This window comes from Salvelinus sp. IW2-2015, linkage group LG4q.2 (genome assembly GCF_002910315.2).
Source record: "Salvelinus sp. IW2-2015 linkage group LG4q.2, ASM291031v2, whole genome shotgun sequence".
Lineage (NCBI taxonomy): Eukaryota > Metazoa > Chordata > Actinopteri > Salmoniformes > Salmonidae > Salvelinus > Salvelinus sp. IW2-2015.
In genome coordinates this window covers 21,324,309-21,340,994 of record NC_036843.1, presented here as the reverse complement: position 1 = coordinate 21,340,994, position 16,686 = coordinate 21,324,309, and the positions used below count along the sequence as shown (strand labels likewise).

The following is a 16,686-nucleotide window of genomic DNA, read 5'->3' as shown; positions in this document are numbered from 1 at the left end:
CAGGACTGCATTGAGGCAGTTTATATTTCTGTCTAGGTCTAACCTCCAGCAAGCCAACAGCGATGGACATGGCCGACCCTAACGAGCGGAGGGGGCGTTTGCCCTGAGTGACAGGCCAGGGATCCCTCTGGAGCTCTCCAAGCAGGTCTGTCAGGTTCATGTCAATCTTCTGGACAGGCTGGAGGAATCTAGGCAAAAGGAAATAAGTCTTAAGATTAGTCTAATTTTGTGTCATGCTAAATTATTTTTATGTACAGTACCAGTCAAAAGTTTGGACACACCAACACATTCCAGAGTTTCTATATTTTTTACTATTTTCTACAATGTAGAAAAACTATGAAATAACACATATGGAATCACATAGTAACCAAAAAAGTGTTAAACAAATCAAAATATATTCTTCAAAGTAGCCACCCTTTGCCTTGATGACACCTATTTAATAGGTTTGATGTCTTCACTATTATTTTACAATGTAGAAAATAGTAAAAATAAAGAAAAACCCTTGAGTGTCCAAACTTTTGACTGGTACTGTATGTACTGTCATGGCATTGGTGTGTGGCTGTATGTGTATTTTTTTCTTATACATTCAATAAATCAATCAAATCAGCCAATTCAACCAATCTACAGACCACAATCAAAAAGGTACTATACTGAACAAAATTATAAACGCAACATGCAACAATTTCAACGATTTTACTGAGTTTATATAAGGAAATAAGTCAATTGAAATGAAATAATCTATTGATTTCACATGACTGGGCAGGGGCGCAGCCATGGGTGGGCATGGGAGGGCATGAGCCCACCCCCTTGGGAGCCAGGCACACCCACTGGGGAGCCAGGCCCAGCCAATCGGAATGAGTTTTTCCCAACAAAAGGGCTTTATTACAGACAGAAATACTCCTCAGTTTCATCAGCTTTCCAGGTAGCTGGTCTCAAACGATCCCACAGGTGAAGAAGCCGGATGTGGAGTCCCTGGGCTGGCGTGGTTACATATGGTCTGAGGTTGAGGCCGGTTGGACGTACTGCCAAATTCTCTAAAACTGCGTTGGAGGCGGCTTATGGTAGAGAAATTAACATTAAATTATCTGGCAACAGCTCTGGTGGACATTCCTGCAGTTAGCATGCCAATTGCATGCTCCGTCAAAACATGAGACATTTGTGGCATTGTGTTGGGTGACAAAACTGCACATTTTAGAGTGGCCTTTTAGATTCCCCAGCACAAGGTGCACCTGTGTAATGATTATGCTGTTTAATCAGCTTCTTGATATGCCACACCCGTCAGGTGGATGCATTATCTTTGCAAAGGAGAAATGCTCACTAACAGGGATGTAAAAAAATGTACGCACAAACTTTGAGAGAAATAAGCTTTTTCGTGGTCTGAAAAATGCCTGGGATCTCTTATTTCAGCTCATGAAACATGGGACCAACACTTTAGATGGTGCGTTTATATTTTTGTTCAATATACAATGTCAAAACAATGCTGTAGACTGTAGCTTTGAAGAGTGGTTTACCTGTTGGAAAGGGGGGGCTGTGGAGCTTGTGGTCCCCTTCCTGCCTGTGCAGCAGTGGGTTTGGTCAAGCCCAGCATCTCCTGCAGCTGCTTGGCGTTAAGGTCTTTAGTTCCCCTGAAGACGTAGCTCTTTGAGATGCCATCGCAGCCCAGCTCGTGGACCTGGATCATGCGTCCGAAGGTGATGAGGCCAACCAAGGCTGTAGGAGGCAGCAGCGACAGGGACATCTGTAAGGACTCCTTCAGAGCCTGCAGGTCTTCATCCTCCATGCAGGTGTCCACCACGTACAGGAAAACCAGAGGCATCTGGGGACCTCTCTGTGGGGTAAAGAGAGAGAACCTAGTCAACTATCCTATTGCATAAAACAGTGAAAGGATGCTAGAATCCAACAGATGACTGACAGTCTCATTTTCACCCCTCTGTGGGGGCCAGGGGGGACAGCAAACTAATTTTAAGGTGGACTAATAAAAAAATGACAAAATGGTTTTCAAGTAACATTATCAAGATGTATGAGAGGTCCATCACAGGCCTTGTTTTAATGTACTAAATGAAAATGAAATAACATAAAAGTGTAGGAAAGATGAGATCTTATCTGAATGCTGTTAAAAACTATTATAAAACTGATCAAATTGAGATAAATCAAAATATTTTGATTTGGGGGGAAAAAAATACTGTATTACAATTCGAGAATCCAGCATCGATCAAATAGAAACATTACCTGGACAACATATTCAATGGTGGAGAACTGTGGCAGCAGCTCAGCTGGCTGGTTCACCTCTGATATCCCAGCATAGGTAGGTGGAAACTGATTTCTCTGATAGCAGAAGTTGCAAGCCCACAGTTTGGCTCCGTAATCCACTTGGCTAGGTTGAGAGACAAAATGATTGTGGTAAAAATCTGAGAGAGAATGACCACACAGTTTAGTGGCAATTCCACTGTAACAGAATTACACTTTGACTGATTTCAAAATGTAACAAACAATACAACTCTATGCACAAGGATTACGAAGAAAATGTACACAGAACAATTCACATACACATTTACTGGAACAATGTGCAGATGCAAAGTTTGGTAACAGAACTACGGTAAAATGTCTGTTTTTTATGCAACCACATTTTCCAAAAGCTCTTAAAAATCTGCTCTGAATTACAATTCAAAGATGTGGCATGACACATTGAATTGAAAAAAATATATACAGTATTATGGTTATTGTGTCATGCCACATCTTTCTTACAGTAGGAGACAGAATCCGGTAACAGAATAACGGTAACAGAATGACATCACGGTTCCCTGATCTGTACTATACAGAAATTCATCATTATGGATATGTATATCATTCTCTTTTAGAAAACATCTACCAAAAAGTCTCAAGACCCCTTTTCCATCTGTTTGACCAGAACCCAAAGCCTTTACTTACTCCAAATTTTTATATGCCTTAATTTCTCAAACATATAGACTCTTAGCTTTCACCCAATTTGACATGCTCCTATGAACTTCACATGTTGGTGGTCATGGGTCCTTTTACATGGAAATGCTCCCAGACTACAACTATTTAAACAGTACATGTGAACCTTCTGAAGACTGAGGATGTGTAAATCACCTGATTACAGTTAGGCTACAAATGGAGTAGACTACAAGTTATGAATGAGGGAGGGAGAGAATAAAGCAGGGGTCTCCAACCTTTGAGCATGAGTGCTACTTTTACAAAATGAAACGTTGTGAGCTACTGATGTTTTTTCTTTAAAAAAAAGGCACATTCTTCTCCTCTCCCCTGCAACGCAACTCAGCTCCAGGTCCTTAGTGTAAAAGAGAAAGACGTGCACTGTTTTCCGTCAATATACCTGGTAAAATAATGGTGAATAAAAAAAACTCTAAAGGGGCCCTATAAAATCAGTTTTCTCCCTCCCCAAATTATGTTTAATATTTTCCAAAATTATGTTCCTAATTTTATTTTTCCTGGTTTGAATTAATTTCACACTCAAAATTACAATGGTTCATAGAGAAACAACGAAATTGGATGCTCCGAGTCGATGCTTAAATCACATCAGAAGACCATTTTTGGGGGGGAGGTATAGAAAAAATAAGTAACAAATGTAGATTTGTGTAATTCCCCTTTAATTGCGCATCGGGACCTTTAATTGCACATCTAGTGTGCCATCTAATGTGCCAGTCTAGCGGTGATTCTGTACTGCTGCTGCTCATTTCATGGCAAAGTTTTCAAATAACAAATAGATACAAATGATATACTTTTGCCAGGTAAGCCAACTGTGCAGTTAACATTTTTTTTTTTATTTTTTTTTACCGTTATTTTACCAGGTAAGTTGACTGAGAACACGTTCTCATTTGCAGCAACGACCTGGGGAATAGTTACAGGGGAGAGGAGGGGGATGAATGAGCCAATTATAAACTGGGGATTATTAGGTGACCGTGATGGTTGAGGGCCAGATTGGGAATTTAGCCAGGACACCGGGGTTAACACCCCTACTCTTACGATAAGTGCTGGGGATCTTTAATGACCTCAGAGAGTCAGGACACCCGTTTAACGTCCCATCCGAAAGACGACCCTACACAGCGCAGTGTCCCCAATCACTGCCCTGGGGCATTGGGATATTTTTTAGACCAGAGGAAAGAGTGCCCTACTGGCCCTCCAACACCACTTCCGCAGCACCTGGTCTCCCATCCAGGGACTGACCAGGACCAACCCTGCTTAGCTTCAGAAGCAAGCCAGCGTGGTATGCAGGGTGGTATGCTGCTGGCTCAAAAAATGCTTACGAGCTTGCTGCTGCATACCACCGCTCAGTCAACTTAATTATAACATAATAACACACAGAAATACGAGCCTTAGGTCATTAATATGTCAAATCCGGAAACTATCATTTCGAAAATAAATGTTTAATATTTCAGTGAAATACGGAACTGTTCCGTATTTTATCCAACGGGTGGCATCCCTAAGTCTAAATATTGCTGTTACATTGTACAACCTTCAAGTTATGTCATAATTATGTAAATTCTGGCAAATTAGTTTCGCAACGAGCCAGGCGGCCCAAACTGTGTGCATATACCTGACTCTGCGTGCAATGAACGCAAGAGAAGTTACACATTTCCCTAGTTTATATTGCCTGCTAACATGAATTTTTTTAACTAGGGAAATTGTGTCACTTCTTTGCGTTCTGTGCAACAGAGTCAGGGTATATGCAGCAGTTTGGGCCGCCTGGCTCGTTGCGAACTGTGTGAAGACTATCTCTTCCTAACAAAGACAGCCAACTTCGCCAAACGGGGGATGATTTAACAAAAGCGCATTTGCGAAAAAAGCACAATCGTTGCACGACTGTACCTAACCATAAATCAATGCCTTCCTTAAAATCAATACACAGAATATATATTTTTAAACCTGCATATTAGCTAAAAGAAATCCAGGTTAGCAGGCAATATTAACCAGGTGAAATGTGTCACTTCTCTTGCGTTCATTGCAGAGTCAGGGTATGCAACAGTTTGGGCCGCCTGGCTCATTGCGTAATTGAAGGTTGTACAATGTAACAGCAATTTTGACTTAGGGATGCCACCCGTTAGATAAAATACGGAACGGTTCTGTATTTCACTGAAATAATAAATGTTTGTTTTCGAAATGATAGTTTCCGGATTTCGCCTATTAATGACCAAAGGCTCGTATTCTGTGTGTTATTATGTTATAATTAAGTCTACGATTTGATATTTGATAGAGCAGTCTGACTGAGCGTGGTAGGCCAGCAAGCTCGTAAGCATTCATTCAAACAGCACTTTGCTATGCTTCAAGCATCGAGTGTTTATGCTTCAGCCTATCAACTCCCGAGATAGGTGGTGTAACCGATGTTAATGGCTAGCTAGTTAACGGAGTAGTTTTCCCTTGCTCTGCAAGGGCCGCGGATTTTGTGGAGCGATGAGTAACGATGCTTCGAGGGGTGGCTGTTGTCGAGTGTTCCTGGTTCGAGCCACGGTAGGGGCGAGGAGAGGGACGGAAGCTATACTGTTACACTGGCAATACTAAAGGGCCTATAAGAACATCCAATAGTCAAGGTATATGAAATACAAATGGTATAGAGAGAAATAGTCCTATAAATACTATATTACCTACAACTCTTACCTTGGAATATGAAGTCTCATGTTAAAAGGAACCACAGCTTTCATATGTTCTCATGTCTGAGCAAGGAACTTAAACGTTAGCTTTTTTACATCAAATCAATTTTATTTGTCACATACACATGGTTGAGATGTTAATGCGAGTGTAGCGAAATGCTGTGTCTAGTTCCGACAATGCAGTAATAACCAACGAGTAATCTAACCGACAATTCCACAACTACTACCAGATACACAAGTGTAAAGGATAAAGAATATGTACATAAAGATATATGAATGAGTGATGGTACAGAAGGCATAGGCAAGATGCAGTAATGGTATCGAGTACAGTATATACATATGAGGAGTAATGTAGGGTATATAAACATAAAGTGCATAGTTTAAAGTGGCTAGTGATACATGTATTACATAAAGATGGCAAGATGCAGTAGATGATATAGAGTACAGTATATACATATACATTATATTAGTGGCATTGTAAAGTGGCTAGTGATCATTTTTTATCAATTTCCATTAATTTCCATTATTAAAGTGAGCTGGAGTTGAGTCAGTATGTTGGCAGCAGCCACTCAATGTTAGTGGTGGCTGTTAACAGTCTGATGGCCTTGAGTGAAGCTGTTTTTCAATCTCTCGGTCCCCGCTTTGATGCACCTGTACTGACGTCGCCTTTCTGGATGATAGCGGGGTGAACAGGCAGTGGCTCGGTGGTTGTTGTCCTTGATGATCTTTATGGCCTTCCTGTGACATCGGGTGGTTTGGTTGTCCTGGAGGGCAGGTAGTTTGCCCCAAGTGATGCGTGTGCAGACCTCACTACCTCTGGAGAGCTTACGGTTGTGGGCGGAGCAGTTGCCGTACCGGCGGTGATACAGCCGACAGATGCTCTCGATTGTGCATCTGTAGAAGTTTGTGAGTGCTTTTGGTGGACAAGCGGATTTCTTCAGCCCTGAGGTTGAAGAGGCGCTGCTGCGCTTTCACAACGCTGTTTGTGTGGTTGGACCAATTCAGTTTGTCCGTGATGTGTACGCCGAGGAACTTAAAACTTACTACCCTCTCCACTACTGTCCGTCGATGTGGATAGGGGGTGCTCCCTCTGTGTTTCCTGGAGTCCACTTTCTTTTGTTTTGTTGACGTTGAGTGTGAGGTTATTTTCCTGACACACCACTCCGAGCGCCCTCACCTCCTCCCTGTAGGCCGGCTCTGTCGTTGTTGGTAATCAAGCCTACCACTGTAGTGTCGTCCGCAAACTTGATGATTGAGTTGGAGCGGTGCATGGCCACGGAGTCGGGGGGTGAAAGGGGAGTACAGGAGAGGGCTCAGAGCGAGCCTTGTGGGGCCAGTGTTGAGGATCGGGGGTGGAGATGTTGTGTTCCTACCTCACCACCTGGGGGCCCGACGTCAGGAAGTCCAGTACCAGTTGCACAGGGCGGGGTCGAGACCAGCAGGGTCTCGAGCTTGATGACGAGTTTGGACGGTACTATGTGTTAAATGCTGAGGGCGATGTAGTCGATGAAAGCATTCTCACATAGGATTCCTCTTGTCATGGGTTAGGGCAGTGGTGCAGTTTTGGTTGCGATGTGCGTCGTCTGTGGACTTATGGGGCGGTAGCAAATTGGGTGGGTCTGGGTGTCAGGTAGGGGTGGAGGTGATATGTGCTTGACTAGTCTCTCAAAGCACATTCATGATGACGGAAGTGAGTGCCAGGGCAGTGTCGTTTAGTTCAGTTACCTTAGCTTTCTTGGGAACAGGAACTGGGGGCCCTCTTGAAGCATGTGGGAACAGCAACTGGGATAAGGATTGATTGAATATGTGCCGGTAAACACACCAGCCAGCTGGTCTGCGCATGCTCTGAGGACGTGGCTGGGGATGCCGTCTGGGCCTGCAGCCTTGCTAGGGCTAACACGGTTAAATGTTTTAGCTTACGTCGCTGCAGTGAAGAAGGAGAGTCCGCAGGTTAGTTGGTAGCGGGCGTGTCAGTGGCAGTGATGTGTGCAAAGGAGGAGGCAAAGAAGTATATTTAGTCTGTCTGGGAGCAGACATCCTGGTCCGTGACGGGGCTGGCTTTTTTTGTAATCCGTGGATTGACTGTAGACCCTGCACATACCTCTTGTGTCTGAGCCAGTTGAGATTGCAACTCTACTTTGTCTCTATACTGACGCTTAGCTTGTTTGATTGCCTTGCGGAGGGAATAGCTACACTGTTTGTATTTGGTCATGTTTCCGGTCACCTTGCCCTGGTTAAAAGCAGTGGTTCGCGCTTTCAGTTTCGCGCGAATGCTGCCATCAATCCACGGTTTCTGGTTTGGGAATGTTTTAATAGTTGRTGTGGGTACGACATCGCCGATGCACTTTCTAATGAACTCGCTCACCGAATCAGCGTATTCGTCAATGTTGTTGTTGGACGCAATGCGGAACATATCCCAATCCACGTGATCGAAGCAGTCTTGAAGCGTGGAATCAGATTGGTRGGACCAGCGTTGAACAGACCTGAGCGCGAGAGCTTCTTGTTTTAGTTTCTGTCTGTAGGCTGGAAGCAACAAAATGGAGTCGTGGTCAGCTTTTCCYAAAGGAGGGCGGGGGAGGGCCTTATATGCMTCGCGGAAGTTAGAATAACAATGATCCAGGGTTTTACCAGCCCTGGTTGCGCAYTRGATATGCTGATAGAATTTAGGGAGTCTTGTTTTCAGATTAGCCTTGTTAAAATCCCCAGCTACAATGAATGCAGCCTCAGGATATGTGGTTTCCAGTTTACATAGAGTCAAATAAAGTTCGTTCAGGGCCATCGATGTGTCTGCTTGGGGGGGGGAATATATACGTCTGTGATTATAATCGAAGAGAATCCTCTTGGTAGATAATGCGGTCGACATTTGATTGTGAGGAATTCTAAGTCAGGTGAACAGAAGGACTTGAGTTCCTGTATGTTGTTATGATCACACCACATCTCGTTAATCATAAGGCATACCCCCCCGCCCCTCTTCTTACCAGAAAGATGCTTGTTTCATTCGGCGCGATGCGTGAAGAAACCAGCTGGCTGCACCGACTCCGATACCGTCTCTCGAGTGAGCCATGTTTCCGTGGAGCAAAGAACGTTACAGTCTCTGATGTCTCTCTGGAAGGCAACCCTTGCTCGGATTTTATCAACCTTGTTGTCAAGAGGCTGGACATTGGCGAGTAGTATGCTAGGGAGTGGTGCGAGATGTGCCCGTCTCCGGAGCCTGACCAGAAGACCGTTTTGTTTGCCCCTTTTACGGCGACGTTGTTTAGGTTCGCCGGCTGGGATCGGATCCATTGTCCTGGGTGGAAGGCAAAACACAGGATCCGCTTCGGGAAAGTCATATTCCTGGTAGTAATGATGGTGAGTTGACGTTGCTCTTACACTTTTACTTTCTTCTCCAACACTTTGTTTTTGCATTATTTAAACCAAATTGAACATGTTTCATTATTTATTTGAGACTAAATTGATTTTTATTGATGTATTATATTAAGTTAAAATAAGTGTTCATTCAGTATTGTTGTAATTGTCATTATTACAAATAAATACATTTAAAAAAATCTGCAGATTAATCGGTATCTGCTTTTTTTGGTCCTCCAATAATATGTATCGGCGTTGAAAAATCATAATCGGTCGACCTCTAATATGGATGCCTGATGAAGACCTAAGGGGCGAAACGTTGTTGTAAATAAATATCACCTGGGAGCATGAGCAGCAGTGTGCGCCGTTTTCCTTTCTGTTTTCCATGAGTTTGCCTACAACTCCAGCACCTGCGGAAAGTACCTGGAGTGTATGTTCAGCTTTTGTATCAGACCGTATACCACGGGTATGACAAAACATGTATTTGTACTGCTCTAATTACATTGATAACCAGTTTATAATAGCAATAAGGAACCTTGGGGGTTTGTGGTATACGGCCAATATACCACGGTTAAGGGCTGTGTCCAGGCACTCTGCGATGCGTCGTGCCTAAGAACAGCCCTTTTCCGTGGTATATTGGCCATATACCACACCCACTCGGGACTTATTGTTTTAATAAATCGACATATGCAGCTCAAAAAGCAATAGAAACAGCATGCAAATCAGGGATCCAAATTACATTTGAGATTCGGTTACCGACGTTCACCAAAAAGAGCCGTTCAAAAAGAGCCATTCGTTTGCGAACGACCCATCGCTACTGACTACACAAGGAGTGCTAGACAAATGCCTGCACTACACAGACAGAAATGGGCAATATTTCTGGAAATGAATTGGCAGATATTGGCTTTCTAATCCAGTAGTGTCTAGCCAGGGGTGGGATAATGTCAATGTTGCGTTGGTTAGATAGCAGCTGGGAGTTTCCGGTGTCTGATACAAGGTATATTTGTTTATGACAGTTAGAGGTGGAACACGTGAAAATTGCATGTACTTTCAGAATTGTTTGGCGAGCTACACATAGGTGGTCGGCAAGCTACTGGTAGCTCGCAATTGACCTGTTGGAGACCCCTGGAATAGGGAATGCTGCTTTGTTCCAGTGAAAAATAAAAAAGATTTGGAGTACAATTATCAAAATGTACCAGGCATTTATACACTCAGTGGCCAGTTTATTAGGTAAACCACCCTGTTCACAAAAATGGTTAGCTCCTACAGACAGTGAGTCACGTGGCCGTGCTATATAAAGCAGACAGGCATCCAGTTAGTGTTTGAGTGAACGTTAGAATGGGCAAAACGAGTGACCTAAGCGACTGAGCGTGGAATGATTGTCAATACCAGGCATGCCGGTTCCAGCATCTCAGAAACGGCCGGCCTCCTGGGCTTTTTACGCACGACAGTCTCTAGGGTTTACCGAGAATGGTGCAACAAACAAAAAACATCCATTCAGCGGCAGTCCTGTGGGCGAAAACAGCTTGTTGATGAGACAGGTTGATGGAGAATGGCAAGAATTGTGCAAGCTAACAGGCAGGCCACAAACAGTGCAGTACAACAGGGGTGTGCAGAACGGCATCTCAGAACGCACAACTAGTCGGTCCTTGTCACGGATGGGCTATTGCAGCAGACGATCAGAACAGGTTCCACTCCTATCAGCTAAAAACAAGAATAAATGGCTACAGTGGGCAGGCAATCACCAAAACTTGACAATTGAGGAGTGGAAAAACATTGCCTGGTCTGACGAATCCTGGTTCCTATTGTGTCATGCTGATGGCAGCCAGGATTTAGCATAAGCATGGGTCCATGGCAGGGTCCATGGCCCCTCCTGCCTTGTGTCAACGGTACAGGCTGGTGGGATGGTGTGGGGGATGTTTTCCTGGCACACGTTAGATACCTTGATACCAATTGAGCAGTGTTTCCATGTCCCAAAGAATCCAGGCTGTTCTGGAGGCAAAGGGGGGGGGGGGGGGGGGCGACACAGTACAAGAGCGTGCTATAAATGGGCCACCGAGTGTAGTGTATATATGCTTTATTTGAAACGTGAAAAATACAAAAGTGAAAAGGTATTGTTGTCTTACCAGAGTGGGTTAAGGACCGCGCGGCAGGTTGCCCTGCTACACAACACAGGCTCATACTGTATTGGGGGCAAGTCTGGGCGCTCCTTCAGGGGGGTGAACAAAGAGGCCACGGGGACCACCATGCGGGTGGCCTCCAGACGACTGGAGGGCCAGACGTTCCAGCTGAAACGCACCCCATCACGCTCCTCATTCTGGGCGATAAACTCTGGGAAGGTTGCCATTGCACCCTACAGACTGAGAAGGAGAGAAAGGAGTGGCTGCATGTTATAGCAATATAGGCTATACATTTTATGGTCATGATTCCATTTGATATTTCAACATAGCATTAATTATATAATAGTCCACTGCACTGCAAGGAGTCTCATAATATTATATTTTTATAATTGCCTGGCTTTTTACCTTTGCAGTGTCCTGAGATACCCTTTTGGACTTTGAGCATAATGTTACACTCCAGCATGTTTACCTTCAATTTGAATGTGTCATATCAATAAACGGGTAGAGGAAATGCAGTCAAAAACATGATGTAACCTATACTATGGGAAATTCTGGCTTACTTCTAAATGGGGCAAAAATGGGTCTAAAAGTCATGGCTAGAACCTGGCTAAGGTACAGAATATGATCCTGACTGTGACCCACTTCTTCACCCACTGTCTGATCAAATGTTCAAAATAATTTACTTTGAAAACACACTGAATCTGAATAGAAGTCCAATCAACAGGTGTAGACCTTACAGTGAAGCCTCTAACCGACAGTGCAGTATCAAAAAATATGGATAAGAATAAGAGATAAAAGTAACAAGTAATTAAAAAGCAGCAGTAAAAAAATAACAATATATACAGGGGGGTGCCGGTGCAGAGTCAATGTGCGGGGGTACCGGTTAGTTGGGGTAGTATGTACATGTAGGTAGAGTTAATTAAAGTGACTATGCACAGATGACAACAGAGAGTGGCAGTGGTGTGGATAGGGGAGGGGGGGTGGCAATACGAATAGTCTGGGTAGCCATTTGACTAGATGTTCAGGAGTCTTATGGCTTGGGGGTAGAAGCTGATTAGAAGCCTCTTGGACCTAGACTTGGCACTCTGGTACCGCTTGCCGTGTGGTAGCAGAGAAAACAGTCTATGACTAGAGTGGCAGGAGTCTGACAATTTTTAGGGCCTTCCTCTGACACCGCCTGGTATAGAGGTCCTGGATGGCAGGAAGCTTGGCCCCAGTGATGTACTGGGACGTTCGCACTACCCACTGCAGTGCCTTGCGGTCGGAGCCCGAACAGTTGCCATACCAGGCAGTGATGCAACCAGTCAGGATGCTCTCGGTGGTGCAGCTGTAGAACTTTTTGAGGATCTGAGGACCCATGCCAAATATTTTCAGTCTCCTGAGGGGGAATAGGTTTTGTCGTGCAATCCTGAGTGAACAGGGAGTACAGGAGGGGGCTGAGCACACACCCCTGAGGGGCCCCTGTGTTGAGGATCACCGTGGCGGATGTGTTGTTACCTACCCTTACCACCTGGGGGTGGCCGTTAGGAAGTCCAGGATCCAGTTGCAGAGGGAGGTGTTTAGTCCCCGGGTCCTTAGCTTATTGATGAGCTTTAACTTCTTATGGCTGGGGGGCAGTATTGAGTAGCTTGGATGAATAAGGTGCCCAGAGTGAACTGCCTGCTACTCAGGCCCAGAAGCTAAGATATGCATATTATTAGTATATTTGGATAGAAAACACTCTGAAGTTTCTAAAACTGTTTGAATGATGTCTGTGAGTATAACAGAACTCATATGGCAGGCAAAAACCTGAGAAGAAATCCAACCAGGAAGTGGGAAATCTGAGGTTTGTAGTTTTTCAACTCTTTGGCTATCCAAGATAGTGTAAATTTGGTCCGATTGCACTTCCTAAGGCTTCCACTAGATGTCAACAGTCTTTAGAACCTTATTTCAGGCTTCTACTGTGAAGGGGGAGAGAATGAGAGCTGTTTCAACCAGAGGTCTGGCAGAGTGCAATGAGCTCAGTCTCGCACACGACCGTGAGAATTAGCTGCGTTCCATTGCATTTCTAAAGACAAATTAATTCTCCGGTTGAAACATTATTGAAGATTTATGTTAAAAATATCCTAAAGATTGATTCTATACATTGTTTGACATGTTTCTACGAACTGTAACCAAACTTTTTGACTTTTCGTCTGGACCTAGTGCTCGCGCCTCATGAATTTGGATTTGTGAACTAAACGCGCGAACAAAAAGGAGGTATTTTTACATAAATTATGGACTTTATCAAACAAAACAAACATTTTTTGTGGAACTGGGATTCCTGGGAGTGCATTCTGATGAAGATCATCAAAGGTAAGTGAATATTTATAATGCTATTCTGACTTCTGTTGACTCCACAACATGGCGGGTATCTGTATGGCTTGTTTTTGTGTCTGAGCGCCGTACTCAGATTATTGCATGGTGTGCTTTTTCCGTCAAGTTTAAAAAAAGAATCTGACACAGCAGTTGCATTAAGGAGAAGTGGATCTATAATTCCATGCATAGCACTTGTATCTTTTATCAATGTTTATTATGAGTATTTCTGTAAATTGATGTGGCTCTCTGCAAAATAACCGGATGTTTTGGAAGCAAAACATTACTGAACATAACGCGCCAATGTAAACTGAGATTTTTTTATATAAATATGAACTTTATCGAACAAAACATTACATGTATTGTGTAACATGAAGTCCTATGAGTGTCATCTGATGAAGATCATCAAAGGTTAGTGATTAATTTTATCTCTATAAAATTCTGCTTTTTGTGACTCCTCTCTTTGGCTGCAAAAATGGCTGTGTTTTTCTGTGACTAGGTGCTGATCTAACATAATCGTTTGGTGTGCTTTCGTCGTAAAGCCTTTTTGAAATCGGATACTGTGGTGGGATTAACAACAAGTTTATCTTTAAAATGGTGTAAAATACTTGTATGTTTGAAGAATGTTAATTATGAGATTTCTGTTGTTTGAATTTGGCGCCCTGCACTTCACTGGCTGTTGTCATATCGATCCCGTTAGCGGGATTTCAGCCGTAAGAAGTTAAAGGCACTATGGTGTTGAACGCTGAGCTGTAGTCAATGAATAGCATTCTCACATAGGTGTTCATTTTGTCCAGGTGGGAAAGGGCAGTGTGGAGAGCAATAGAGACTGCATCATCTGTGGATCTGTTGGGGCGGTATGCAAATTGGAGTGGGTCTAGCGTTTCTGGGATGATGGTGTTTATGTGGTCCATGACCAGCCTTTCAAAGCACTTCATGGCTTCAGACGTGAGTGCTACGGGTCGGTAGTCATTTAGGCAGGTTACCTTAGTGTTCTTGGGCACAGGCACTTTGGTGGTCTGCTTAAAACATGTTGATATTATAGACTCGGACAGGGAGAGGTTGAAAATGTCAGTGTAGACACTTGCCAGTTGGTCAGCGCATGCTCGCAGTACATGTCCTGGTAATCAGTCTGGCCCTGTTGCCTTGTGAATGTTGACCTGTTTAAAGGTCTTACATCGGCTGCGGAGAGTGTGCTAACACAGTCTTCCAGTACAGCTGGTGCTCTCATCCATGTTTCGGTGATATTTGCCTCGAATCGAGCATAGAAGTAGTTCAGCTCGTCCAGTAAGCTCATGTCACCGGGCAGCTCTCCGCTGTGCTTCCCTTTGTAGTCTGTAATGGTTTGCAGAGCCGGAGTAGTACGACTCGATCTTAGTCCTGTATTGACGCTTTGCCTGTTTGATGGTTCGTCACAGGGCATAGCGGGATTTCTTATAAGCTTCCAGGTTAAGAGTCCCGCTCCTTGAAAGCGGCAGCTCTAGCCTTTAGCTCAGTAACGGATGCTGCCTGTAATCCATGGCTTCTTGTTGGGGTATGTACATAGGGTCATTGTGGGGACGACGTCATTGATGCACTTGTCGATGAAGCCAATGACAGATATGCTGTACTCCTCAATGCCATTAAAGGAATCCCGGAACATATTCCAGTCTGTGCTAGCAAAACAGTCCTGTAGTTTAGCATCTGCTTCATCTGACCACTTTTTTATTGATCTAGTCACTGGTGCTTCCTGCTTGAATTTTTCCTTGTAAGCAGGAATCAGGAGGATGGAATTATGGTCAGATTTTCCAAATAGAAGGATGAGGGAGAGCTTTGTATGCATCTCTGTGTGTGGAGTAAGGGTGGTCCAGAGTTATTTTCCCTCTGTGTGCACATTTAACATGCTGATAGAAATTTGGTAAAACTGATTTAAGTTTCCCTGCATTAAAGTCCCCGGCTACTTGGAGCCCCGCGTCTGGGTGAGCGTTTTCTTGTTTTCTTATGGCGGAATACAGCTCATTCAATGCTAGTGAATGCAGCTCATTCAATGCTAGTGAATGCATAGTGGTGCCAGCTAGTAGTAAGCTCATTGTATTGAACTATCACTAACCTTTGCGGTCTCCTGAAGTTACAATATTTGACCTGATGAGATTCTATCAGAGATGCAAATGTTCACAATTCCTTAATAGTTAACAAAGGTCTTTCAAAATGGAAACACTCACTGTATTGGGCTTTTATCTAGCTAGTTAAGTATCTGACCTGAATCAAACACTCTACACACACGTACATTGTAATATTATTGTATGGTGGTATTACACATTTTGTATTGTAGATATGTACTGTTTTATATTTTGTGTTATGTGTGATGTAAGTGCCTTAATGTGTTTGAACCTAGTAGTTGCTGCCTTGGCAGGAACAACTGTAATAGGGATCCCTAATAAATACAAATGGTGACTCAATCAACAGGCTTTACAAACGGATGCTGGATTACCAGCAAAGCTATTTTGATTGAATGAACAACCAGTCACAACATTAGCTAGATACAGTAGCTAACAAGGGCACGCCAAAAACAATTACAATTGTTCAATAGATTTCAGGAGAGAAAATCGCATCACAAAAAAAGATAGCCAACACAAAAAGTAGACAAACTAGCTAACTAGAATAAATTATTGTATTCACCATGTTAGCAACCAGCTAACGTTAGCTATCTAATTTAGCTTTATAGTTAGCGGACCGACCGGCGAATGCAATGTGTAAAAAAATATTTAAAAAATCGCCCTGCTCAGCTCGCTAAACCGCCACACAACTGTAACTTAATAGTATTACATCCAAAATACATTACGTAATACACATATCCCAAAGATATGTCTTAGTCAATATTTACAGCAAATAGTAGCACATTTGAATATTTACCTGATGTCCTCAGACTGGTTGACTCTGCTACGTACTGTAGTGACAGTGAACAGCGCCAAGCACAACGTTGGCTGACTACGTAGCAAACAACATGGCTGCGAGGAGTAATGCCACGTCAAGAGGTGTCCAATCATAGCCCCTCACCCAAAATAGTTTTAAGGACCGTTTCATGACAGAGGTTGTTAACTAGGTTTCATCACATTCTTATTTATTTTCAACAGTAATTTTTTGGACCTGTCTGGCTTTGTTCCAAAAGACAGAACTACCTATACAACACGTTCTGTTTGTTGGACTGATAAGAACAATAGGGAGACTATTGGTTCAACGTTTCCTTTGTAATAATTTTAATATGTGAAGTGCTTGACTTG

The 16,686-nt window shown here is 43.4% G+C and overlaps 1 protein-coding gene across 2 annotated transcripts in view; it reads right to left on the bottom strand.

Annotated features, from left to right (window-relative positions):
- Positions 1–16,406, bottom strand: part of LOC111963464 (protein transport protein Sec23A) — a 49,570-nt gene extending 33,164 nt beyond the window's left edge. Inside the window, exons 1-5 of one of the 2 annotated variants that reach the window (XM_023986920.2) lie at positions 16,319–16,406; positions 11,099–11,332; positions 2,230–2,374; positions 1,512–1,828; positions 44–188 (exon numbers count right to left, since the gene is read on the bottom strand). In XM_023986920.2, the coding sequence (XP_023842688.1) occupies positions 44–188; positions 1,512–1,828; positions 2,230–2,374; positions 11,099–11,319 (828 nt within the window). In that variant the 5' untranslated portion in view covers positions 11,320–11,332; positions 16,319–16,406. Of the gene's footprint in view, positions 1–43; positions 189–1,511; positions 1,829–2,229; positions 2,375–11,098; positions 11,333–12,593; positions 12,684–16,318 lie in introns of those variants that run through there. The other variant, XM_070443420.1, reaches the window with a different exon arrangement.
- Between the last annotated feature and the right edge of the window lie 280 nt (positions 16,407–16,686).